The 27472-nt window shown below is 42.1% G+C and overlaps 1 protein-coding gene across 2 annotated transcripts in view; it reads left to right on the top strand.

The window, feature by feature from the left end:
* fasn (fatty acid synthase) overlaps window positions 1-26310 on the top strand; it is an 86097-nt gene extending 59787 nt beyond the window's left edge. For both annotated transcript variants that reach the window (XM_078279085.1, XM_078279087.1), the window contains 8 exons: window positions 561-652; window positions 760-1154; window positions 9260-9451; window positions 9611-9838; window positions 10252-10463; window positions 10812-10910; window positions 17351-17602; window positions 23437-26310. In XM_078279085.1, the coding sequence (XP_078135211.1) occupies window positions 561-652; window positions 760-1154; window positions 9260-9451; window positions 9611-9838; window positions 10252-10463; window positions 10812-10910; window positions 17351-17602; window positions 23437-23574 (1608 nt within the window). In that variant the 3' untranslated portion in view covers window positions 23575-26310. The remainder of the gene's footprint in view (window positions 1-560; window positions 653-759; window positions 1155-9259; window positions 9452-9610; window positions 9839-10251; window positions 10464-10811; window positions 10911-17350; window positions 17603-23436) is intronic.
* The last annotated feature ends 1162 nt before the right edge of the window (window positions 26311-27472 follow it).

Raw genomic sequence — 27472 nt, 5'->3', positions numbered from 1 at the left:
TGGTGACTGACTGAAATATCTCAGCAACTATTGGATCGACATTATTTGTGCATTCATTCATGATCATCAGAGAAACCTCATGAAACATAATGTCTTTGGTGATCCCCTGACCTTACCTCTAGTGCCAACATGAGATTGGCATTTTAATCCTTTAGTGAAATGTCCTAACTAGAATAAAAAAAAAAAAAACTGGTTCAGACATTCATTTACTCAAAGTAGTGAGTCCATCACTGTACCTATGAAGAGCCTCTAGCATTGCTATAAACTTTTGTTTAAATAAAATATTTCTGTAAATGTGTTGTTTTTATATCTGCTATTCACATTCATGTCACCTTACAGAATTATTAGTATGTTATGCTACTGATATGGTACGGTATTTTGACACCTTAGTTCTTTACTGTGATTATTATTAATTTTATGCTCTACTGTCGAATCCATACTTAAAGTTAAGACTAACCTCTCTGATGATATTGCTCCAAAACTGCTTCTCCATTTAAATTGGCAGTAATTCCACTTTGATCTAAACTTCAAGCGTGTTTCGTATGTCATTATCTCATCAGGTGTTGAAAGATGGCATGTTGGAAAATCTGACTCCTCAGCTCTTCCTTGATGTTAACAAACCTAAATATGATGGAACCATAAACCTGGACAAGTAAGACACCTATAATAATCCATCTGTTTAAATCAGGGAACTTTAATTAAGTATTGCTATTCGCTTCTCTCCAGATCTTAATGCACTGACTTACATTCCCTCTCCAGAGTGACAAGAAAGTTGTGTCCAGACCTCAGGCATTTCGTGGCTTTCTCCTCGGTCAGCTGTGGCCGTGGCAATGCTGGCCAAAGTAACTATGGTTATGCCAACTCAGCCATGGAGCGTGTGTGTGAAAAGCGCCGCTACGATGGCTTACCTGGACTGGCAGTCCAGTGGGGTGCCATTGGCGATGTGGGCGTGGTGCTGGAGACCATGGGTGGCAATGATGCAGTGATTGGTGGCACCCTACCACAGCGCATCACATCCTGCCTGGAGGTGCTCGACCTCTTCTTATGCCAGCAGCAGCCAGTGATGTCTAGCTTTGTACTGGCAGAGAGGACGACCGTAAAGAGCGACGCAGGAAGCCAGAGAGACTTGGTGGACGCTGTAGCTCACATTCTTGGTAAGGTTCTATATAAAGAAAAAGTTTTATGTCCTAAATTGTGGGCAAATGTAGGGTCAGTGGTAGGGTCTATAATGTGATCCCTTATTATTAAATGTTAATCTGTAAATGTCTGTAGTGGTCCCAGTAATATTTGTTCTTAAAGTGTACTGAAGTACCATATCATATATCATATCATATATGACATGGTTAAGCTATGTTTGAGTTTGAGAATATCACCAGAATATAGCCTGCTGAATATTTGATTCTGCTGGCAAAATTTACACAAGGTAGTAGGGGTGTGACGAGACACCCAGCTCACGAGACGAAACACGAGATTGGGTTCACAAGATCGAGACGAGATTTTAACACTATTTTAAAGACTTCAATGAAAAAAATAAGACTGCAAAAATAGTCCTTTATTCAATCGAAAGTCACAAAATGAAAAACGAGCACTGAAAACATTTGCCACAAACTCAAATGACTGGCTTCTCGACTGTATAACTAACAGTTACACCGTTCCTTATTCCATATGTACGGTGGAGAGAGTGTCATTAATTTCCACCACTGAGGTGCCCTTGAGCAAGGCCCTTAACCCCAACCGCTCCAGTGGAGCTGCTCAGTGGCCAGCAGATCAGACTGTGGTTGTACTGGGCAGCTTCAGGTATGAATATTGAACTGTGTAAATGTGACAGGTCGTTGTTGCAAATGATAAATTGTTCTCAATTGACTTACCTGGATAAATAAAGGTTAAAAAAAAAAAAATAATTAAAATAGTCTCTTCATTCAGAGAACCAGGGTTACAACGTATAATGTTTTCTGGCAGTAGTTGAGACCAGGGCCACGTTCAATCTCAAAACGGTGTGCACTGTTTTGCTACTGTTTTCTGGTTAGATGACATCTTACCTCAGAACAGTGTGAAACGGTGTGCAACGGGCTTAAATGTACAATATGTAACTTTTTGCCACTACCAAAACAATGGATTGTAAACAGACTTTTGATGACGTTGGGAAGTTGCGTGGAATTATGGGAGTTTATTGTTAAACACCTTCGCTAGTTGTTTAGAATGCATCTGTTCACGGATGAGTGTACCTATTCAAGTTTATTCACTTTACGTTTAGTAACGTTTATTCATGTCATTATAATAAAATAGCTGCATTTTCCCAAACATAATTAAGTTTTTCTTGATTCGATTTGTGTTGGTAGCCGACCAGTTAGCTAGTGAGCCAGCAAGCTAATATTAGCCAGCAGCTAAAACCACACTATCACCTTTTGGATGTTTTCAACATCGGGGCGGATGGGGTTTGTTGTAACACTAGCTAGCTACCCAACGAGGCTGAGAGACGGTTGCGGGTGGGTATTGCCGGGGGAATCTCCGGGACAGCGAGGATGTTCGATGGCCGTTGTCGACAGCAGAAGATCTCCCAGCTGTCATGCCTGTAAACTGCCGTTAGCGTCGTAAGCACCAGGCACTGGAGTTAAAGGAGAATTCCGGTCGATTTCAACATGTAGCTCTGTTGTTTGGAAATGTGGAGCAAGGTTATTATAGTTTTGCATTTTTCATTAGTTTTTATTTCGTTTTGACTTTTTGTTTTCAAATTCAGTTTAGTTTTAATTAGTTTTTAAAGTGGGTTTGCTAGTTTAGTTTTTATTTTTGAAAAAGCTTAGTTTTAGTTTAGTTTGTCTTAGTTTTTGTCTTAGTTTTAGTCTTTTTTTTGTAATATGGGTTCCTTGGGGATTTAAAAATATCAGAAAAAGTATTGTGTAATAATAACAAAAACATCATACAATTTTAGAAATATGTATTCACAATGTATTCAACAATAACACCAGTACATAAAATGTAGCCTACATATGGTTATAAATATGTAAACAGTCTACACAAGACGCCGCAGTAAGTGCAAAATGTGTAAGTGACATGTTCCAGGAAAAAACCTAAATAGCCAACAGACTAAAGAAGACATACATGAACAGGTGTTTTCAACTTTGGTTCGAGTAAAGTAAACTTTTTGAAGTTGATCGACTCACACGGTTGTGTAGACATCCCAGTATTAATCCACATGTTAACCCACGCTTCCTCCCGCTTTTGGTGTTCCTGCGTATGTACTAACCAGCAGCTATCAGATTGCCGGTGAAAGCCCTCCTGTAGTGTTCGCTGTCCTGCGGTTGTCTCCGTCATGCTGCCTGGCCCTGTATCCATACATCCATGCCCGTAACGTTACCGGGGTTAGCTTCTGTTTCGGGGAAAGGGGACTTTGCATTCTCCTTAAGGTAAGCTAGGTTAGCCTCCTAGCTTGTGTGCGCTTCTCAAATATATTTTCAAATTCGTGGGATTTTTCCCTGTAATAAATTGACCACATATTTTACCACCTTCCACTGCAAGGCACTTTATCTGACACAGTCATAATCAAATAGGACTGCCGCTTTCTTCCGACTTTCGGTACCGCTATGATGCCAGGCGAGAGGAACGGAGCCACGGACATGTTGTGTTCAATTTGACGTGGAATGTCGGAAACTATACATGTCTACGGGAAATGTCATGCTCGGAGAGATATAACATTATTTGCTCTATGAAAGATCGACAAAGACGAAAACTAAGGACATTCACTCGATTATTTTAGTTAGTTTTGCAAACAGACATTACAGTTTTAGTTTAGTTATCGTTTTTTTGTAATGCCTCGTTTTTATTTTTATTTCAGTTAACGACGATGTTTTTTCCCACCTAGTTTTCGTTATTTCATTCGTTAACGATTATAACCTTGATGTGGAGTGCTGTCAGTAGCAAGAAAAACTAAAACAATCGGTGCTGCCTACACCGTGTTATCCCCCTGCTAGCGTTAGCACCCAACAGGCTTAAACAGGGCAAGTTTTAAATGTGTTTTTAGCCTCTAAACATGCTAGCAATGTCATTACAAGTGCCTACCCATGTGCAGTGATTCATTCCGAGGGAACACAGCAAATTTGACTGGAATATTGGATTGTATGAGTTCGACAATCGACTAGTGTGGATTTGACCGGAAAACAGGAAATAAACAGAGGTATGTGCACTGGCTGGATTAACACAATTTTTATGCCTTTCTGTCACATCTACTGCAGTCAGATTCGCTGTGTTCCCTCGGAAGGAATCACTGCACATGAGTAGCTAGGCACTTGTAATGACATTTTGGGCGTGTTTAGAGGCTTAAAACACGTTTAAAACTTGCCCTGTTTAAGCCTGTTGGGTGCTAACGCTAGCAGGGGTTAACACTGTGTAGGCAGCACCGAGCTACGTGTTGAAATTGACCGGAATTCTCCTTTAAGTACTGGCCGGGTACGGATTGCTGTAATGATAGTGGCTGGCTGTTGTAAGCCTATAATGTTATCCACCAAGCATTAGCTTTAACGTTAGCTACTTGTCAACCAGCACATTGTAGTAACGTTAAGCTGGATCGATATTGATATGTATCAATAAATAAGATCTCTGCTGTATTACTGTGTTGCAAAGTGGCATGTAATTAATCACAAAATGATGCCTTGTGGTAGAAAAAGCAGTATTACAGTTACCAGTATTTTTTTCTGTGACATTGTATGATTTACAATTACTCTCGAACATATCATCTGGGTGCCAGTGTAAAATAACAGATTTCTCTGGGTTTGACATGTGGTGGAAACATTTGGGATAGTGTAACTAAAAAATATATAACATAGGTATCGTTTTTTGACATTTTAATGCAGAAATGTTACTTATTATACCTTTTAAAGTTATGTTTTCTCTCGTTTGGTGGGTGTATCTCTCCTTTGTTGGCTGTGTCACAGGTGATACCCAATCAGCAGAGACGTGTTTGTAAACTCGTGGTAATAAAAAGAGCGCTTGCGCCCAAAACAGGCGGTTCAACGCACCCCTGTTTCAGGGGCTGAACATTGCCCAGTTTTATACTTGAATTTGTCATTGTACAGTAGACAGAGAGAAATAAAGCTTATTTTACAATTGTTTCACAGTGATTACGTTCTAAAATTAAAATCCATTCAGGAGCTTGGTAATCCATCACGGGAACACTGTTATTTTTGGATATTTTTGAAAAATAATAAAAGCGATAATTCAATTTTCATTTTTTTAGCTGGCAGATTTGACAGATTAGAAAAACACTGATTAGTAGCTTTTTTTAAGCCTGTTTGTAACTGACACTGACGTTAAGTTTTATTATTAAAGTTTGTTATTATAGTTTGACAACAGGAGTACAGTGACATAAAAATATTTAAAAAAGCATACAAACTGACCTATTATGCGCCACAGAAAGCCACTTATTATATCTTTTACGGTGAAACACGAGGGAAGAGGATTCATGTGGCGCTCATAATTCTGCAGTGGCGGTTTGCCACACTTGAGGTATCTCTGCATTGTGTGTTATGAGACACAGGGCAACTTCATTTACAGTGTGCTCATTTTTTCTCTTCATGCCCTTTTAAATGCATAATCTATAAGCTTTTTCTATATATTAATTACTGAAAATAGCGTAAATAGCTTTGTGTTTTATTGCTGTTTAACTGTAGGCTATTATAAGGCTATTAAAAACAGTTGTCCTGTAGCCTAGTTGTTCTGTATGGCCATTATTCTTTCTTTTTTTTTATACTTTATTTTTCAAGTTTTTGTACAAAGCATGGGCAGCAGCAATACAATGAATACCAGTAAGTATGGTATGATGTGACAATATAAATCCGATGCTAGCCACGTAGTTGTATGGCCAGTATTCTGAAATATTAATGGCCATATGGTCAAAAAGAATTTTGAATACCATTTCAGTTTGCAAATGGGACTAAACTGTGTTCTGAGTTCACTAGCGAGCTGAACTGAACTTTTAGACATGTTTCTGTTCGGAGAGCGGGAGCTCTGGGCAAGCACTGAATGATTTGGTGAACCGAGATTTAGATTTGATGAATCTTTTGAATGAATCTTTTTAGTGAACCTAATCTAGTGATTCAGTACACTGAAAAGAACGTTTCCCATCACTACTGCTTGCCAACGAGCTTCTGGATCTCCTGGTTGTAGATCTCAATTAGCTCTTGGTCCTTCAGTCTGACCCTCGGTTCCCCCGGAGCCATGGCAACAAGGTATGGACTGAGGAGAATAACTGGACTGTTGGGTGCTCTGAGCAGTGGGGTAGCATACCACAAAACCTAACCTCTGGGGCTAGATCTGTGAGCACTGACTGGTGGCTGTCTCAAGCGGGCGTTGATCCCCAAGAATCCACCTTAGGTTGCGTTGGAGCTGCCTTCCTGATAGCCTGGGATACAAACGCCGGGCGACACCCATCAAGATTCCCACACGCCACCTCATCTACCGCACTCTTGCCAGTCAATATGACCCATTAGGGTACATCTTACCTTATACCACCCGGGCCAAAGTGCTGGTACAGGACTTGTGGGAAACCAAATAAGGCTGGGATGACCCCAGCACTCCGTCCGAACTGGCTGATCAGTGGCTGAAGTGGGAACATGAACTGTCTGACCTCCCAAGCCTCAGACTGCCTCGCTGTTATGTGCCCCCTTGTGCAGACCAGTTGGGTGTATACTGAGAGCTTTGTGTCTTCTGTGATGCCGCGGAACGTGCCCAAGGCGCTGTGGCTTACTTGCTTGTCCATGACAATCAAAATCACATTCATGTGGCCTTCATCATGGCCCGCTCCAGAGTGTCACTGAAGAGACAGTTGTCAATACCCCAACTCGAACTGAGTTCTGCCTTATTAGGGACGCAGTTAGCTACCACCTTGAGGTCTGAACTTACTTTGTCATTGGCCTGACCATCCTTTGGAGTGACTCCACAATGGTGCTGACCTGGTTGAAATCTGAGTCGTGCCACTACAAGGTCTTTGTCGGCACCCGGATCGCAGAAATCCAGGAACTCAGACTCTGATGACTGGAGATATGTTGACAAAAAATAGAGGTAATGTAGAGCTATTTGCAACTCCTCCTGCAGCAGGGAGGTGAGAAATGGAGGACAATGGGTGCTGTTGCCTTTTTATAGGGACCTGAAATGTGTAAAATACTGAGGAGTCCTTTGTCTGCTAAACATAAAAAATAGTTTTTAATGTGTCAGTTTCCAACATGCCTGTTGATGTGCAGAAGAAACTGTAATTATTAATCAAAATGACACGTTGGATGTGCACATTATCATAGGGGTTTCTGTGGTTATTTTAAAACAGTCCGATGCTAGTTGCACACATTGTAACCTGCGGATCCTGATGCCGTGAGTAATTGTGACTTGACAGTAAATGGACTGTATTTATTTAGCGCTTTTCTAGTCTTAAGTACTCAAAGCGCTTTTACATAGTACAGAAACCATTTACCATTCACACACATTCATACGCTGTGGCCGAGGCTGCCATACAAAGGTGCCACCTGCTCTTCAGATAAACATTCACACACCAATGGCACAGCATCGGGAGCAATTCGGGGTTCAGTGTCTCTCCCAAGGACACTTCGACATGGGACTGCAGGGTCAGGGATCAAACCAACAACCTTCCGATTGGTAGGCGACCGCTCTGCGAGCAGATATGTGGTCTGATGAGATAAACCTTGCAGAGTGAAGTAATGTGGTTCCTTGACAAAAAATCTCAGGGAATTTCTGAGTTTTGCCTTGCAAACTTTGTCTTTATAATCAAAGAGTATCAGTTTTTTTTTCTTGTAATTTAGTAGAAAACACAACAAGTTACACAGCATATTTCGTATTACCATTGACATACTACAAGTGTTTAAAGTACTCTCAGCAAATACTGCCAGTATACTTAACACGTTTATGTGGTGTAAAACCTAGCCTGCTTACCAACACCTATGGACGGAGGATGACATGTCAACTTCAAAAGGCTGAACTCTCAAAGGTCCCATGGCATGAAAATTTCACTTTGAGGTTTTTTAACATTAATATGAGTTCCCCTAGCCTGCCTATGGTCCCCCAGTGGCTAGAAATGGCGATAGGTGTAAACCGAGCCCTGGGTAACCTGCTCCGCCTTTTGAGAAAATGAAAGCTCAGATGGGCCAATCTGGAATCTTCCCTTTATGTTGTCATAAGGGGAAAGGTTACCTCCCCTTTCTCTGCTTTGCCTGCCGCCTACAGCTGCCCAGAGAATTTGGCCCGCCCATGAGGAAATAGAGCTACAACCGTGGCCACAAGCTGGTCAAGGCCACACCCCCACCTTGCCCCATCTCTCTCCTCCTCAATAGCATTTAAAGCTACAGACACAGAAATGGCATGTCCTAAGGAAAGCTCATTGTGGGACTGGCTCTGGTGGCTTCTGAACCATGGCTGAATTTCAGGAAAGAGACTTCAGATACAGTATTAGGGGACCACTAAGGCCCCAAAGCATCCAAAAAGCAGCATGTCATAGGACCTTTAATATGTGTTAGACCTTGTTTTATTTGCTATTGAGTTATCAAGGGTAAATAAAGTAAAGAGATATTCATATACCTTAAATTACTTATTTATTCGCACAAAAAGTGTTACCTTTCTGGGATCCATTAAACCACTTAGTTGTATCTAAAACAATGTCTTTCTAAAGCCACAAGTTAACCTCAATTTTAATTTTATTGAAAGTTTTCTGGAAGAGAACTATGTAATATAGTGCTAATTAAATTGTAAAGGGAGGGGGAAAACGGTTATTTGAGTTAGTCAAGTTCAAGTTATAAGCAGTTGATTTCCAGGGGAATTAAGAACTGCTCAATTTAAAAGCAAGTCAATATTCTTAACTACTCATTTGTATTGCAAAATGTAGTCATATGCATGTTGAGCTATATGCTTGCCTGCCAATCCTACATTTTTAAACCAGTTGACCTGCTGTTTACTGACTAAAAGACCATTTTAGTTACACTAACATTACTCACTTACATTGATTGGAATTAACTGACAGTGTACCAATTTAACACTGTATCTTTTCCATAGTTAGTACCACATTACAAAGTTCTTATGTAGAAATTATAAAACAGTTTTTTGAAAATTACAATAACTTATGGTAAAAGAAAAGGTTCCAGATCATTCATTTATTTTACATCACTCAGAGAGAGAGGCATTCTTTTTGTCTGCTTCCTTTTTATTTCTTGAGCTAAATTTGATCAGGCAAAGCTAACAGAACTTTCACTGTGCCCTTCACTCTCAGGTGTGCGGGATTTGAACAGCGTGAACGCTAATGCCTCCTTGGCTGACCTGGGCCTGGACTCCTTGATGGGTGTTGAGGTTCGCCAAACTCTGGAGCGCGACTACGACATCGTCATGAGCATGAGGGAGATTCGCCAGATCACCATTAACAAGCTGCGAGAGCTGGCCAATAGCAAGCCAGGCGGATCAAATGGTATTAAGAGCTGCTCTTAAATCAGCAGAAAAAAGAGATTTATTGAGAAAGAGCAGACTAAATCCAGTTCTTTGTAAGCTGTGGCTTCATAAAACATGCAGATACACTCAGAACAGGAAGAATGAGTTTTTCTTGTCTTTGCTACTTCCAACTATCCAGAATCTCACCATGCTACAACTAAGAGAGATGGTGTTCGCTCTTTGTTGGAGTCTGATCTGACCCAGCTATTAGTCAACCCCAACGGCCCCACTGTGACGCCACTCAACAAGGTTCAGAGCCAGGAGAGGCCACTGTTTCTGGTCCATCCCATTGAGGGCTCCATTGCAGCCTTTAAGACACTCGCTTTCAAGCTTAGCATGCCTTGCTATGGCCTGCAGTGCACCAAAGGTATTGTTTGTAACAAACACGCTCAATTAGGCTCATACAAGGCTAGGAAAAAAGAAAATAACACCCAGTATATTACTGCACTAATAAGGCTAGGCCACCCTTTGTCGTCAGAACAGAACTTAGTCCTTCAATTGCTAATGATAAGTCCAGAATATTACAATTTGAGACAGAGTAACAGATAGTTTGACTCAAGTCTTTGACTGGTCATTACAGATTATGTAATGCTCAACAACTATTTAGTTCTTTTTTTCCACTCAGAATCATCTGCTTATTTCTTTGGGAATGTTGACTGATGTTCTAACCAACCACCACCTTTTTGGCCTAATGGTTATGTTTATTATTTCGATGTTTATATATGAATATACGAGCGTGAGGATTTAGAGCTGTGACTGTTTACATCCCCTCTCCCCCAGCTGCTCCTCTGGACAGCATCCAGTCCCTGGCACGCTACTATGTGAACTGTATCAGACAGGTTCAGCCAGACGGGCCTTATCGAATCGCTGGCTACTCCTTTGGTGCCTGTGTGGCATTTGAAATGTGCTCTCAGCTTCAGAACCAGAATTGGCCTGTGGAGTACCTCTTTCTGTTTGATGGATCACACTCCTATGTGGCAGCATACACGCAGGTCAGAGAAAAGAGCTCATACACACACAAATAATTTCTAAGTTTAATGACGTGCAAGGTTCCAAACATTTTTAAAAGGTGCATTCTACAAAGATAAGGATTTTTCTGATTTGTGTGCCTGGTATTATCAGGGAAACATTAACTATTCATTCATATATTTCACACTTTTATTGCATTAGATAATTTTAGACTGTCTAACATGAGTGGGATCAATATGATTTGATGTTTTAATACAGAGCAGAAATTAAAAGATTAATATGTGCATTTAATTATGTAGTTTGGGGACTACTTGAGGTTTACAGTAACTGTAGGTTGGTTATGTCAAGTTAACTCAGTATTTGGTTTTCAGAGCTACAGAGCCAAGTTGACACCAGGCAAAGAGTCTGAGGCTGAAACTGAAGCCCTGTGTGCCTTCATCCAGCAGTTCACTGGCATCGCGTACAACAAGGTATACAGCCTCTGACACGTGTGCACACACACACATAGACATTCACCAAAGATTTTCATCAGTAACAACATTCAAGCGAGTCTTGGGTGCTTGAGCAATTTAATACACAAAATGTAGAACATCCAATCAGACTTGTGTTTTAGCACACTGACTTCCCAAACTATTTGGCTGTGAATATTGTGAAGGTTTTAAAGTCATGAACCCTGATGATTTGATTGATGATTTGAGAATGAAAAAAGGTAAACCATCACTAATTTGTCAGGATAACCTTGCTCACATGTGCTAGTTGCAGCCTTGTGTGGGGACTTGTGTGCCACCTGATGACACCTAACCACACCTTTGCCAGGTGTAGCTCTTAACATAGATAATTTAAAAGCCAAGGTGAACCTACTTTTTACACCTGAAATGAAGAGAGCTCTGATTTTGTCCCTTGAATACCCACGTGAAGTCTCTCATTTTCTATTTAGCATTTAAATTATGATCAAATTAAATCATTAAAACTTAGTCAAACAATAGGAATACTTAGTTACCATCGTGCAGGAAGCCTATACATCAAGTTAGTCTTCTTTATCACATCTAAAGCTCATTTTTGTTTACCTTGCGCAAACGATGGCTGGAGTTAGAAACTAGCATGGCCACTCATAAGCTGCACTTTAACAAGTGTGTGATGGGTGATGAGGATATGGCCGTGATGGAACTACAAAGAAGAAAAAGATGAAGATTAATATTAATAAATAATAATACCTTGATTCAGGAAGGTTCTTTACTTTAATTCTGTGTTGAGATAGTGAATGCATTCAAGTTATGTATTGTCTTTTCTCTATTATCGTTAAATGTTCGATGTTTAAGGAATAGCATAAAGCGCAAGGCAATATTTCTTTTTTACAAGGAGCAACCAAGGGTTAAATTGTTTTTTCCTACCCAGTTTAAAACTCCCTCACTCACTTAAAACCTCTAACATCAGATTTTTCCAAAACACTTGGGGCCCTATCTTGCACCCAGCACAATTGACTTTATACACCGACACATGTATTATTCCTATTTTGCACCCGACGCACAGCAGACTTTTCCCTCCACATACTCACGTCGGTAAATTAGTGAATGAACTTGCGCTCCTGGGGGCGGTTCAGCAAAAAGAGGAGGCATGTTCCGGCGCAAACGTTCCCTAGTGCCATTTTGCAGTTTCAGAAAATAATTCCGCCACAGGCCAGGAAAAACCTAGTCTAAAGTCAGTGGCGCGTTATTCAGATGCTATTTTAAGAGCGCATGCTTGGCCGTAATGTAGAGTGCGCACACCGCACATACACTTTGCTTCTCTCATGTCACGGACCCAGCAGTTCCCGTATCACCATGCATTCATAACCTCGTGATTCAGTGAGAGTGAGCCCAAAACATCGGAAAGTATGTTTTTGTGACATTTCTTTTACATCTTATTATAAAAAAAAAAATCAATAGCAAATGTCGGTCTCCTCGGCTGTGAACCGCTACTGCCGTGCGCCCATTGATGTATTAAGAGCGTGCGCCTAGCAACTCGGCCATTATAATAGCAATCCGCCATGGAACAAGTGCGCCTGCTTTTAAAGGGAATGTGAGATAACGCTCTGATTGGTTTATTGCACGTTACGCCCAAACCACACCTATGAGTACCTAGCTACTTCAGACCAACCCATTTTAGATTCTAGCATTAATCGACAGAGAGCGGAGCTCTGACACAAACACACACACTGGCACACGCATAGCTGCGGACACTGCAAACTACGTCGGCTCTGCAGTTTTGTTGAAGTCACAGTGAGTCACGGAAATGCCGATAAAGTGGTTTCAAGTGTGGTTACAGTTTTTCAAAACTTCACGCAGACAGCGTTTGATATTAATGGAGAGCCGAAAGCGGTCGTGGTGCTGTTGACATTACACTTCCTAAGCAGGCACAACGGTGGTTTCTGTGCCCTGGTGACTGACAGGCTGAGGTTGTAAGGCAAGGCAACTTTATTTCTACAGCACCTTTCAGCAACAAGGCAATTCAAAGTGCTTTACATGAAACATTAAAGAGCAATTAAAAACGGTCAAGAAAATAAAACAGGCTAAAAAAGAATATACAAATACAAGAATAAAAGGGATGGGTTTGGGAGGAGGAGGATTTTGTTTAATTAATAAAATAATGTAATAAATAGGAGTATATGTAAATAGGATAAATAGGTTTGACAATCATTTTTTACAACTGAAATAATTGTTTTGTGGAAAGTACCAAAAAAAAGGTACCGTTGGGTAACGGAACCGAATTTCAGGTATCTGTACCAATATTGGTTCAGTAGTAGCCTAAACAATGCATGTTTAATTTTAAGTTGAATTCATTTTAATTGTAGACTAGAGCTGGTATGTGTGTATGTGTGTGTGTGTGTGTGTATATATATATATATATATTTGTATATATATATATATATATATATATATATATATATATACACATATACAGTGGTGTGAAAAAGTGTTTGCCCCCTTCCTGATTTCCTGTTCCTTTGCATGTTTGTCACACTTAAGTGTTTCGAACATCAAACCAATTTAAACAAAAGTCAAGGACAACACAAGTAAACACAAAATGCAATTTGTAAATGAAGGTGTTTATTATTAAAGGAGAAAAAAAATCCAAACCATCATGGCCCTGTGTGAAAAAGTGATTGCCCCCTTGTTAAAACATACTATAACTGTGGTTGTCCACACCTGAGTTCAATTTCTCTAGCCACACCCAGGCCTGATTATTGCCACACCTGTTCACAATCAAGGCATCACTTAAATAGGAGCTGCTTGACACAGTAAGGTCCACCAGAAGATCCTTAAAAGCTACACATCATGCCGAGACCCAAAGAAATTCAGGAACAATTGAGAAAGAAAGTAATTGAGATCTATCAGTCTGGAAAGGGTTATAAAGCCATTTCCAAAGCTTTGGGAATCCAGCGAACCACAGTGAGAGCCATTATCCACAAATGGCGAAGACATGGAACAGTGGTGAACCTTCCCAGGAGTGGCCGGCCGCCCAAAAATTACCCCAAGAGCGCAGCGCCGACTCATCCAAGAGGTCACAAAAGACCCCACAACAACGTCCAAAGAACTGCAGGCCTCACTTGCCTCAGTTAAGGTCAGCGCTCATGCCTCCACCATCAGGAAAAGACTGGGCAAAAATGGCCTGCATGGCAGAGTTCCAAGGAGAAAACCACTGCTGAGCAAAAAGAACATCAAAGCTTGTCTCAATTTCTCCAGAACACATCTTGATGATCCCCAAGACTTTTGGGACAACATTCTGTGGACCGATGAGACAAAAAGTGGAACTCTTTGGAAGGTGTGTGTCCAAGTATATCTGGCGTAGAAGGAACACTGCATTTCATAAAAAGAACATTATACCAACAGTAAAATATGGTGGTGGTAGTGTGATGGTCTGGGGCTGTTTTGCTGCTTCAGGACCTGGAAGACTTGCCGTGATAAAAGGAACTATGAATTCTGCTGTCTACCAAGAGATCCTGAAGGAGAATGTCCGACCATCTGTTCGTGTACTCAAGCTGAAACGAACTTGGGTTCTGCAGCAGGACAATGATCCTAAACACACCAGCAAGTCCACCACCGAATGGCTGAAGAAAAAACTAAATGAAGACTTTGGAGTGGCCTAGCCAAAGTCCTGACCTGAATCCTATTGAGATGTTGTGGTATGACCTTAAAAAGGCCGTTCATGCTCGAAAACCCTCTAATGTAACTGAATTAGGACAATTCTGCAAAGATGAGTGGGCCAAAATTCCTCCAGGACGCTGTAAAAGCCTCATTGCACGTTATCGCAAACGCTTGGTTGCAGTTGTTGCTGCTAAGGGTGGCCCAACCAGTTATTAGGTTTAGGGGGCAATCACTTTTTCACACAGGGCCATGATGGTTTGGATTTTTTTTCACCTTTAATAATTAACACCTTCATTTACAAATTGCATTTTGTGTTTACTTGTGTTGTCCTTGACTATTGTTTAAATTGGTTTGATGTTCCGAAACACTTAAGTGTGACAAACATGCAAAGGAACAGGAAATGAGGAAGGGGGCAAACACTTTTTCACACCACTGTATATATTAGTTTTTCATGACAACGATGGTGCTGTCAGTTAACCTTCTATGTTGCATCTTCAAAAGTGACACTGAATTTGAAACAGCACATTGTAATTTCTTCATCTATTATCAAAGTATTTATTAGTAATACAGTGGAAATTAGTAGAAATGTGACTATTTGGTTAGAATGTTGATTTACGGTGTGTGCCGCTAAATTTTCTGGTTGCGCCCCTAAAATTTTCAGTTGGAGGCCACTGTGCTCCTAGTGAAAAAAGTTAGTCTGGAGCCCTGTTATCGTAGTACATATATATGATATTCTGCCTGATAGGTCTTTACTACTTTTGTCTATGGTGAGTGCGCATTTCCGTGACAGCATTACAATGGAGCCCTTGGTTTTGGTGTCGTCACTAGATGAAGCAGCAACTTTGAAATATTTATTTTGTAGACGATTACATCTATTTTACGTAAATGTGATTCTTGAATAAGCGCCACGTCTATGTTATTCCTTCTTAAATAGTCCAGTAATTTAGCGCGTTTGATCGGTCCATTTAGCCCCCTGATGTTAACAGAAAGGATTGAAAGTTCAGCCATCTTCAAAATTTACGCGTATACACGTCTCGAGTACGCTACCGGAACTCACTATTAAATTTGGAGCAAGGGGTGAGCTGTTAGATCTAAGCACAGTGTGGTGAAAACAAAAAATTAAATAAATCCCTTAGCCCTCCGAGACCGCAGATCCCCTTCCCTCTCTGCCAGATACGTCCGCATCAAACGCAGCTCGCACAAAAACTCCAGCTCAAAACTGCCCCTCCTGTGTAAAGTCACAGGTTAACCGAAACATTAGACCTGAAACAGGTCTAATGCTTTCCTATGTTAAACATGAACAATGTTACAAAAAAAACAACCTTAAAACTAAGTCCCAACCATCTATTAAGTTCTGAAATGTATGTATGAAAAACAAATCAGCCATGTAGGAGTAGTAGACATGGATATAAAATGCAGTCTCGGCTCCCAAGCTCATACATTATGGTTTCGACCTACGCTACTATGCTCTGAAATAGGCTGTGTGGGAAACAAACCATGCAAGAGTAGTAAATATAGATTATAAGATAAGTGTTTATCATGTTCATTCAGTTTAATCAAATATTTCTCCCCAGCTTGACTCCTAAACTCACCCACCACGTTCCAACCAGCTACCAGTTTCTGGAGTAGGCTATGTAAAGTGAGCAGTCCATGTCCATCATGTTTTCAGCCTCATCAAACATTCCTTTAAAGTCAGGTTGCCAAACTTACATGCAGTGTCCTCGAGTCAAACTTGCACAGTGTTTCAGATAAGCTAATCCACAGTCGTCGGTTCCGCCCGCTCAGGCTCACCGCACTGGACAAGAGGTCCCCCACACCGTCCTCCGGGCCCGATGACAACTCCCAGTCCGGTCGCGAAGCGCCCCACGCGGGCGCCACGTTCCCCTCCTCCATATCCAGATCCCGACAGAGCCTGTCCGCTTCCTGTGAATGTGAGCGTTCTCCCTCCGTGGTTTACTCTGAGTTGTGGGATAAATAAGAAAGTTTGGGATGCCTTTAGCATGCAGCTTGCGCTGCACTCCTATAAATTCCTGGCGCCGTTGGATGGTGAAAGCGCTGTAGTCAGGCTTAAAGCACAGCATTGCTTTGGATTTACGAAGACACCTGAGAATCAGCGTGTGCGTCGTTGCACCCAGGCCGTAGATTCTGTGTGCCCTGTCAATTTCGATGGTAGCCCTGTTCCATAAGGAGGGGATCCATTTTGGCAACTGGTTTTGCAAAAATCCCACTGGGTCATCTTTTTCGCTGCCCTCTTTCAGTCCAATGATGTGCACACAGATAATTGATGAAAAACAATAGACCTGTCAATCTTTCCCTATAATACCCTTTTTTTTATATTCGAATAATAATCAAATATTTAATGCTCAAATGCAGCCTGTTATTAACATTTACAACACCACTCGGGCTTATGCATTGTCAATGCCACTTTAAGCATGTGGTTGTTGTTACATGTTCTGTCCACTAGAAGGACTTCTAACATTAGCCTGGCCTTGAAGGGGATCTACATCATTCCTCTGTTTACATTAATTTTCCGCCATGAGCACACAGTCCATCCATCCATCTTCATCCGCTTATCCGGGGTCGGGTCGCGGGGGTAGCAGCTCCAGCAGGGGACCCCAAACTTCCCTTTCCCGGGCCACATTAACCAGCTCCGACTGGGGGATCCCGAGGCGCATATATATATATATATATATATATATATATATATATATATATATATATATATATATAAAATCTATAGCGGTTTCCATCTCAATCTCTTCTAATTTGCCCTTCTTGTTCTGCAGCTTCTGGAGACTCTTCTCCCACTGTCAGACCTGGGAGCCCGTGTCAACATTGCGGTGGACCTAATCACCTCCAGCCACAAGAACATCAGCCGAGACTTGCTGCACTTTGCAGCTACCACCTTCTACTACAAGCTGAAGGCTGCTGATGGCTATGTGCCTGTGACAAAATACCATGGCAATGTGACGCTACTGCGTGCCAAAACCAGCAGTGAATACGAACAAAACTTGGGAGCTGACTACAAGCTCAGCGAGGTAACAGCCATAAATACACTCACACACATTTAAATCATTTTCAAGATTATTTATTTAAGCTTACCTTATTGGAGATGATAAAATGTCAAGGAAGTGGAACAAATGAATAAGAAAATATAGTTTACCTTTTGTTTTGTTGCCTTAAGCTTCTTTCACACATGGTTACTGGTAAATTATTAGGATAACCTTTCAGGCACTGCTAGTGAATTTCACTATTCACAACATAGACTGTAAAAAATAGTGGACATAGCAGCAGTGACGTCACCCATTCATTTACGGACTGCGGTTTTGAAGCCTCTAATTTGGCAATTTGGCCATCACCATCTTGGGTTTTTGAAACCGGGCCTGACGACTTTCGAGGAGAGGGTGGTGTTGGGAAGGATGACGTGGCCAAGCCAGTGTTAGGGTTGCAATAGTCTCGCTTTGCCAGACCCTCATCCAAAGCTCGCTGAAGGAGGGTCTGGCTACTCCACATGGCATTCGGGGATGGGAGGAAAACGTGCTCTGGTTTAATGGCATTTCAGACCAATCAGAATTGGCATGGGTGGTGCTAAACTCCACATGGAGCTGCTGCAAAATAGTCGTGTGAGAAAAAACTCAGATTGGACAGATAGTCTAGCTAGATGTCTCAATTTACCAATGCAGAGATCTGAGGAGCAGTCAACAATAGTCCTCATAAATCCACCGAATTTAAAATTCCAACACGAAGAAAGCGGAAGGAAACGGAAAATACATGCATCCGGCGGAATTTCCTGCAGCACCGGAGCAATCCCGGAAGTGGAACGCGAAAGATATAGGGCCCTATTTTAACGATCTGAAACTCGAGTATCAAACGCCAAACGCAAGTAGCTTTGTGGGTGGATCTCGGGCGCTGTTTCTATTATACCGGTGGGATAAATGACTCCGGGAACCATCACCTTATCGTGGTGGAGAGGTTTGTGTGTCCCTATGAACCTGAGGGCTGTGTTGTCTGGAGCTTTGTGCTCCTGGTAGGGTCTCCCAAGGCAAAGTGGTCTCAGGTGAGGGGCCAGACAAAGAATAGTTCAAAAATCCTATGAAAAATCGAGGAAGGGATGAAGTGACCCTGCCCGGAGGAAGCCCGGGGCCCCCGTCTGGAGCCAGGCCCAGATGGAGGGCTCGTCAGCGAGCGTCTGGTGGCCGGGTTTGCCACGGAGCCCGAAAAAGCTACGTGGCGGACATCCCTCCATCCCATGGGCCCACCACCTGTGGGAGGAACCGCTGGGGTCGGGTGCGCTGCCACATGGGTGGCAGTGAAGGTCAGGGGCCTCGACGGACCAGACCCGGGCTTCAGAGGCTGGCTCTGGGGACGTGGAATGTCACCTCTCTGTGGGGGAAGGAGCCGGAACTTGTGCGGGAGGTGGAGCGCTACCGGTTAGATCTGGTGGGGCTTACCTCTACGCACAGTCTTGGTTCTGGAGGGTCAGGGGGTGGGGGAAGACTCTGGACAGACCTGGTAAGCCCAAACGGGTAGTGCGGGTAAATTGGGAACGTCTGGAGGAGGCCCCTGTCCGACAGACTTTCAACTCACACCTCCGGCGGAGCTTTTCGTGCATCCCTGTGGAGGCTGGGGGCATTGAACCCGAGTGGACAATGTTCAAAGTTTCCATTGCTGAAGCTGCGGTGAGGAGCTGTGGTCTTAGGGTCTTAGGTGCCTCAAGGGGCGGTAACCCACGAACACCGTGGTGGACACCGGTGGTCAGGGAAGCCGTCCGACTGAAGGAGTCTTTCCGGGATATGTTATCCCAGACGACTCCGGAGGCAGTTGCAAGGTACCGAAGGGCTGCAGCCTCTGCCGTGAAAGAGGCAAAGCAGCGTGTGTGGGAGAAGTTCGGAGAAGACATGGAAGGACTTTCGGTCGGCACCAAGGTACTTCTGGAAAACCGTTCGCCACCTCAGGAGGGGAAGCGGGGAACCATCCAAGCTGTGTACAGTAAGGATGGGTCGCTGTTGACCTCAACTGAGGAGGTAATAGGGCGGTGGAAGGAGCACTTTGAGGAACTCCTAAATCCGACTAATACGCCCTCTATGGTAGAGGCAGAGCTGGAGGATGAGGGGGGATTGGCATCAATTTCCCTGGTGGAGGTTGCTGAGGTAGTTAAACAACTCCACAGTGGCAAAGCCCCAGGAATTGATGAGATCCGTCCGGAAATGCTTAAAGCTCTGGGTGTGGAGGGGTTGTCTTGGTTGACACGCCTCTTCAACATTGCGTGGAAGTCTGGGACGGTGCCTAAGGAGTGGCAGACCGGGGTGGTGGTTCCCCTTTTTAAAAAGGGGGACCAGAGGGTGTGTGCCAATTACAGGGGTATCACACTTCTCAGCCTCCCCGGTAAAGTCTACTCCAAGGTGCTGGAAAGGAGGGTTCGGTCGATAGTCAAATCTCAGGTTGAAGAGGAACAATGCGGATTCCGTCCTGGTCATGGAACAACGGACCAGATCTTTACTCTCGCAAGGATCCTGGAGGGAGCCTGGGAGTATGCCCAACCAATATATATATATACCAACAATGTGTTTTGTGGATCTGGAGAAGGCGTATGACCGGGTGCCCCGGGAGATACTGTGGGAGGTGCTGCGGGAGTACGGGGTGAGGGGGTCCCTTCTCAGGGCCATCCAATCTCTGTACGACCAAAGCGAGAGCTGTGTCCGGGTTCTCGGCAGTAAGTCGGACTCGTTTCAGGTGAGAGTTGGCCTCCGCCAGGGCTGCGCTTTGTCACCAATCCTGTTTGTAGTATTTATGGACAGGATATCGAGGCGTAGTCGGGGTGGAGAGGGGTTGCAGTTCGGTGGGCTGGGGATCTCATCGCTGCTTTTTGCAGATGATGTGGTCCTGATGGCATCATTGGCCTGTGACCTTCAGCATTCACTGGATCGGTTCGCAGCCGAGTGTGAAGCGGATGGGATGAGGATCAGCACCTCTAAATCGGAGGCCATGGTTCTCAGCAGGAAACCGATGGAGTGCCTTCTCCAGGTAGGGAATGAGTCCTTACCCCAAGTGAAGGAGTTCAAGTACCTTGGGGTCTTGTTCGCGAGTGAGGGGACAATGGAGCGGGAGATTGGTCGGAGAATCGGCACAGCAGGTGCGGTATTACATTCAATTTATCGCAAAGTTGTGACGAAAAGAGAGCTGAGCCAGAAGGCAAAGCTCTCAATCTACCGGTCAGTTTTTGTTCCTACCCTCACCTATGGTCATGAAGGCTGGGTCATGACCGAAAGAACAAGATCCAGGTTACAAGCGGCCGAAATGGGTTTCCTCAGGAGGGTATCTGGCGTCTCCCTTAGAGATAGGGTGAGGAGCTCGGAGTAGAGCCGCTGCTCCTTTGCGTCGAAAGGAGCCAGTTGAGGGGGTTCGGGCAAGGATGCCCCCTGGGCGCCTCCCTAGGGAGGTGTTCCAGGCACGTCCAGCTGGGAGGAGGCCTCGGGGGAGACCCAGGACTAGGTGGAGGGATTATATCTCTAACCTGGCCTGGGAACGCCTCGGGATCCCCCAGTCGGAGCTGGTTAATGTGGCCCGGGAAAGGGAAGTTTGGGGTCCCCTGCTGGAGCTGCTACCCCCGCAATCCGACCCCGGATAAGCGGATGAAGATGGATGGATGGATGGATAAATGACTCTTGCGCCCGACACAAATCTAAAAATGGGTTGGTCTGAAGTAGCTACATTACTCCAAGATTACCTCACTATAGACGATGCAGCTCTTCCGTCTCTCCTCTCCTGTGCTGCTGCTGGGGCATTTGGGTTAAGTGGCATCGGCACATGCAGTTCAACATCACATCTCCTTAAGTCCTCTAACATTTCCTCATTTATGTCATCAACACATCCATGATTCATGGAAATGTTGTGGAAAACAAGGTCATATTTTTCCTTGTATTTATGTATGGTTTGCAAAAATAGGAACTGCTGGGTTTGTGAGAGAAGCAAAGTGTGTGTGCGGTGTGCACACTCTACATTACAGCCAAGCATGCACCCTTAAAATAGCATCTGAATAATGCGCCACTGACTTAAGACTAGGTTTTTCCAGGTCGCACTCTAGACACACTCGCTCATATTTTCATAGCGTTACAAGTGTGCCACAAAACCAACCATTCTGAGAATTAAAGGTCAATTCTGATTGGCTGTTCGTCTCCAATTAAATTGCAAGTAGCAGGAAACAAAAATCTAGGAGGAACAGTCTTTTTCAGTCAACACCTGTTGGTCAGAATACTGGTACAGCAAATACATTGGAGCTGTTCGACTAACGGTACTGGATTAAAACACATTTTGGCCAGTATTTTGTATTATTGACTTATATCAAAGAAATGTCTTAATATTTGTGTTATAATGCCGTTGTTTTGTTTGACTCATATATCCTTGTGTGACTAACGTTAGTTTGACTCATCCTTCACAAGCAATCTAGCTAATTTAGCACACAGCAGTGGAGCATAACATACGGTCTATGCAACATGTCATCTGAACAGGCCTCGTAGCACTGTAGCTAAGTTAGGTCTTTTTTTTTTTTTAAGATCAATTTTTTTATTGGCGCGTTACTATATTTGAAGCTGTATTTCTTCATCAGACCAACTAGATCTCTGAGCCGAGAGGCAAAGACTTGTTTTACTGATCTTCCTTGGTTAGTGGGCAGTGCACGAGACAAGCGCATAAATGCTGACAATTGGCTGAGGTTGAGTAAAATTTCACGGTAAGCCAACAGAGGTAGAGTTGGGCGAGTGTTTTGAAAGCACGCATAGTCGGACACACAACGAGCAACACAAGCGAGTCAGTCAACGAAAGACAGGTATGGCGAGCCCAAATAATCCAAAAGTATCCTTCTCTAAATGGAAGTATAGCCATTACTTTTCCCTCCAAGAAATTAAAGGATTGCACATTAATTGTGAAATGCACATTATGCCCTGGGCCCCAAGTGCAACGTCGGTGTCAAGTAATTCAAACTTACTCAAGCTTTAAATTACTATCTGTAACGTGTTTTCTCAAATGTGTACAAATGTTCTCATACAGTATGTCCCACTGGATGCAGGCCCTGATGAAGTACTATTTTGTAAGCAATTTTTTACAAAAGCTCCCGCAAAAAATCAGGCATTTTGGGCAACAATCTCCAAAAAAGGCCACAAAATCCTGGAGGGACTGATAAATACAAAATGGTGATGACTGAACACAACTAAATCTCAAATACTCGCAGAACAGTCCATGTGCACCTAAATCTGAACAATGCACAGTTCAACTCCCTTAAAAGTTTGTCTTTTCGGTCCGTAATCCGTTCTCACATGCTTGTCTCCCACGCACTGCTACCGAAAAAGAAAAAAGAAAAAGTCCAAGTAGGATCCCAGCCAGTGTCTCACATTAGCGCCAGTCCGTCCCATGAGAGCCGAGGCTTTATCTATGTCGCTCTGGAGAAGTTTGGAAATTAGTGGTGTTCGATACTGCAACATTTGGTATCGATCCGATACCAAGTAAATACAGGGCCAGTATCGCTGATACCGATACAGTACCGATATTTTTTAATAATTAAGGTGGATTCATCAAATTGCTAAATCTGAATGAATTTTCAGGACCTATAAGTGTTTTTGTGATTTTTCCTTTGGATTATCAATAAGTTAAAACCCAGGACATAGTTTCCATATGCTTGTATGAATTTGTTGTGTTACCACTGTATATTACACGTTTATTTATTTTTTTCCCCAATGTTTACATTTTACTCCTATTTATTGTTATTGAACATTAGCCTTTTAGCACATCCTCTTTACTATGGCAACCCTCATAAAATCTTTGAATCTCTGTCTACTTACATGTTCAAGTTCTGTCTGACTGACGTGTCTTTCTTCAGGTATGTGATGGCAAGGTGTCAGTTCACATCATCGAGGGAGACCACCGCACCTTTCTGGAAGGAGAGGGAGTAGAGACCATCAGCAGCATCATCCATAGCTCACTGGCTGAGCCACGAGTTACAGCAAGGGAGGGCTAGACATGCCCAACCCAAACGACACCCCTTCACACTAATTCTACAACATTCCCCAAATGGGTCTCTTTCTCCAATTAGTTCATGATGTGTAAGTTTAACTTTGTTATATCCAGTGAGAATAATACCCAGCATGTTTACGTTTTGTGCCATTTTGCTCCTAAAATGCAACTTACTACTCCTTTTCAAATAGTATTGGTCAATTCAAGCAATGGACACTCTCTTCCTAACCTATCAGAGCTCTTAGCTGGTATATTCTTATTTGATAAAAACAAAAGTGCTTTCAGTTTATACAGTAAGATTTTCTAAGTTATGTCTTACTATGTTACTATGTTTCATTTAGCCTTTTTGGTAGTAGGGATAGCCATTTTAAGCAATTTCGCTAATAAAGAGTCAGCTTTATAGTGGTCGAAGACTAATCATTATTAATTCTTAGCATTTACATGGGCTATTTTCATAGCACAATCAAATAAAATTGGGTATTAAGAAAATGTATTAATAAATATAAGTAAAATATATTACACAACACAAAATATTTCATCACTTAAAACTGCTGCTTGTGCATGCTCCCGCTCCATTTGTCATCTGTCAACAACACTCCTAAATTCTTACTGGTTTTATTTAGGAAATTAGCCAATTGGATCTACATACTATGTAGTCTGGTGAGTTGTGAGCACAGTCTGTGCAGCTAGTCCAGCTACTAAACCATCTGCTCAGGTATAACCAGTATCCCTGGAAGTAAGAATATTGTTGAGCCAACTTTGCCAGCCCAGGAAGTCTTAGATTTGGGTAAATGGGTTTTACATCCAGAGAAGGAGTAACATTAGCATTGTAGCTGCAGCTGTGCTCTCTGTTGGAGCTTTTAGGTTGACATTAGTGTGAGCCTCTGGATAGGAGCTAGGAGACCTTAAGACTGTCAGGTAACGTTGACTCGGTTTGGCTCTGGAGACTGCTGCAGTGAGCACGCAAAGGCAAGCGTAACTCAATCTGTTCAAACCGAAAAGAGCACCACCAAGTGGGTACAACCTAATACAATAAAACCAGTATAGTTTAGATAGAATATGCTCAAGAAAGTCCATTTTAAACAATAGAGACATGGCTTATCAGATGGTAAAATACTGCACAGCAGGTTATAAAACTGTTGCTATTTCACAACTCTGGAAAGTTATCTGGATTCCAGAGTTGTAAAATTCTTTGTCAACTTGTCGAGACAACTACCAGGTAAACGGAACAAATACCCAACCCTACAAAATAATCTATGTGCACTTGCATTTCATTGGGCAGTTCATTGCTAGATGATATCAAAAGGTTTAATTTTTAGGGTTAGGGTCAGTATTTGTGATGTCAGCTGCCTTGTAGCTTCTGTCATGTTTATGCTACTCAGCCTTTGGCAAACTGGGCTAGTGTTCATAATTGCATGTTTACATGTGTGAATGAGGACTTGTGTCTTTTACTTTAAATTACATGTATATGTTCTTTACCCAGTAAAATCCCAGAATGAAGCACTGTATAGCTTCTCTCTCACGGTATCACAAACCTGTTAAACTGCCATGGCAAAATTACTTCTGACATGTTGCAAAAGTTGACCAGATATTATTAGTATTAGATATGACCTTTTTTGGAGGTTTTTTTTCTTCTATTTTATTTGTTTATTTTGTTAAAAAATTATTTTGTTTACCTTTGTGGACATTGTGGTGTTTTTGTTGTTTCCATCATCTTTTGCCTTGAAGCAAAGCAGAAACTGTTATTCTAGTCAATTGAGCCACCCCAAAAACAAAACTCACTCAATTTATGGAAAGCACTAAACAAATTATTGTGATTAATGTAGTGCAGACAGCTAATATTTTATAATTAAGAGTAATTTAATTGAATGGGCACACTGACTATAGACCATCTTAATCTATAAAACCGTTTTGACAGATCAGATACTTTCAAATTCAGTGTAGGTTTAAAGGTGTAAAGAATTACCCTTATGCCCTGAAATTATGAATGTTTGTAACCAACAGTTAATTTCTTTTATCCTGCAGTACTTCAAATACAATTTCTAGAAACAAAGATGTTTCATTTACCAGACAGATTCAAAAGAAACTGTTCTTGAAATAAAATCAATCTGATTGATTGAAAGGGTCAATCCAGGTCAATTTTTCCCAGCTGACAAACTTTTTGATGCCAAAACATTGCTGAGTTTATTGGTTCCTCTGCAACAAATGATTGATTCTGCAAAAAATGATTGACTTCTGTGTGTGCAAAAACAGTTACAGTATTACTGGTATTAGTGGTGCACTGAAAAGGTCTGATATGTAAATATGTCACTAAATGTTGCATCCTTTCCCAAATCAGCTTTTGGTTGTGAATGACAACTAAGGCATCTATTGTATATGGACAAAACTGACCTGAACAGCAGTAGGGGGATCCCCTTTTCACAGATTTTTGCTGAAAGGCTCTATCCTCCCACAGCGGTCTCTGACTCCCATGACCCTCCCTTAGTTTCATGACCCCCCCCAGGCAAGCAGTCCAGTCCCACTATAGCAGCAACATATAACAGCCAACCTGATCTCTGAGACCTCTAATCTGGTCTATGAAGGGTCTGGTGACTTGAAGCAAATGTGATTGATTGCAGTGAAATGGAGAAGGAAGTGACAGTACATGCTCATCTCTTATATTGTAATAATAGAAATGCATTGGATTGTAATATTTCCAGTATGTATTGTTATGACTAATAAAGGCCTGTCACTTTATAAATTTTGTGTTTTTCCATTAATTCAACATGTGAAAGATGCTATTATTTCTTCTAACTCAAACTCATTGGCCTTGGCTCATTTTCTGTGAAGAACATAACAAATAACTTATTTTCAATGACTGCACACGGTACAATCCCCTACACATAACTATTACATATGAGGTGTTCGGATCTACTGGACCCGAGTGTAATAATTATAGGTGCTATAAAACTTAACTGTGTCCTCCTCCTAACTGGGCCTGGTGTGTGTGTGTGTGTGTGTGTGTGGGCATGTCTGATTGTAGGTGTCTGTGTATGGGAATGTTGTCTTTCTGCACCTGCTATTCCCACACAAAGTTACAAAATTGTTACATTTCAAGCACTTTCACCTGTTCTGATTAAGTTCTAATAAATAAGCACCAATATTTACCTTTTTTACAATTGAATTTCCTTGTTTTCTCCCAAAAAACGAAAATGATCATATGCTCATAAATGTGATCTCACAGGGGTAAATGGTAAATATGAACCATAAATTATGTATATATCATTGGTAACTGAGCTAAATCTGTTTTTTTTTACATAAATTGTTATAGCTGCATTGATTTAAAAGCCTATAAACTTTAAATTACTGAAATGTAACACTAATAACTCGACATTACAGCAGAATCTTAGGTTTTGTTTAACGAGGATGGATGGATGTATGGATGGATGGATTGATGGATGGAGTTATGGTTGGGTGGATGGAAGATATATAAATGGATGGATGGATGGAAGATAGATATCTATCTTTTCATAGATGGAGGGAAGATAGATAGATGGATTGATGTATGGATTTATGGTTGGATGAATGGATGCATGAATGGATGGATGGATGGAAGCTAGATAGATGGATGGATGGAAGATAGATGATAGATGATAGATAGATGGATGGATGTAAGATAGCTAGATAGAGATGGATGACGGATTAATGATAGATGGAAGATAGCTAGATGGATTGATGGAAGATAGATGAATGGATGGATGGATTTATGGATGGATGGAAGATAGATAGATGATAGATAGATGGATGACCGGAAGATAGATAGATGGATGGATGGATGAATGGAAGATAGATAGATGGATTGGTGGATGGATGGATGGAAGATAGATAGATAGATAGATAGATAGATGGATAGATGGATGGAT

Source organism: Sander vitreus, chromosome 21 (genome assembly GCF_031162955.1).
Source record: "Sander vitreus isolate 19-12246 chromosome 21, sanVit1, whole genome shotgun sequence".
NCBI lineage: Eukaryota > Metazoa > Chordata > Actinopteri > Perciformes > Percidae > Sander > Sander vitreus.
The sequence above is the reverse complement of the archived record's forward strand: the minus strand, read 5'-3'. Positions and strand labels throughout refer to the sequence as shown.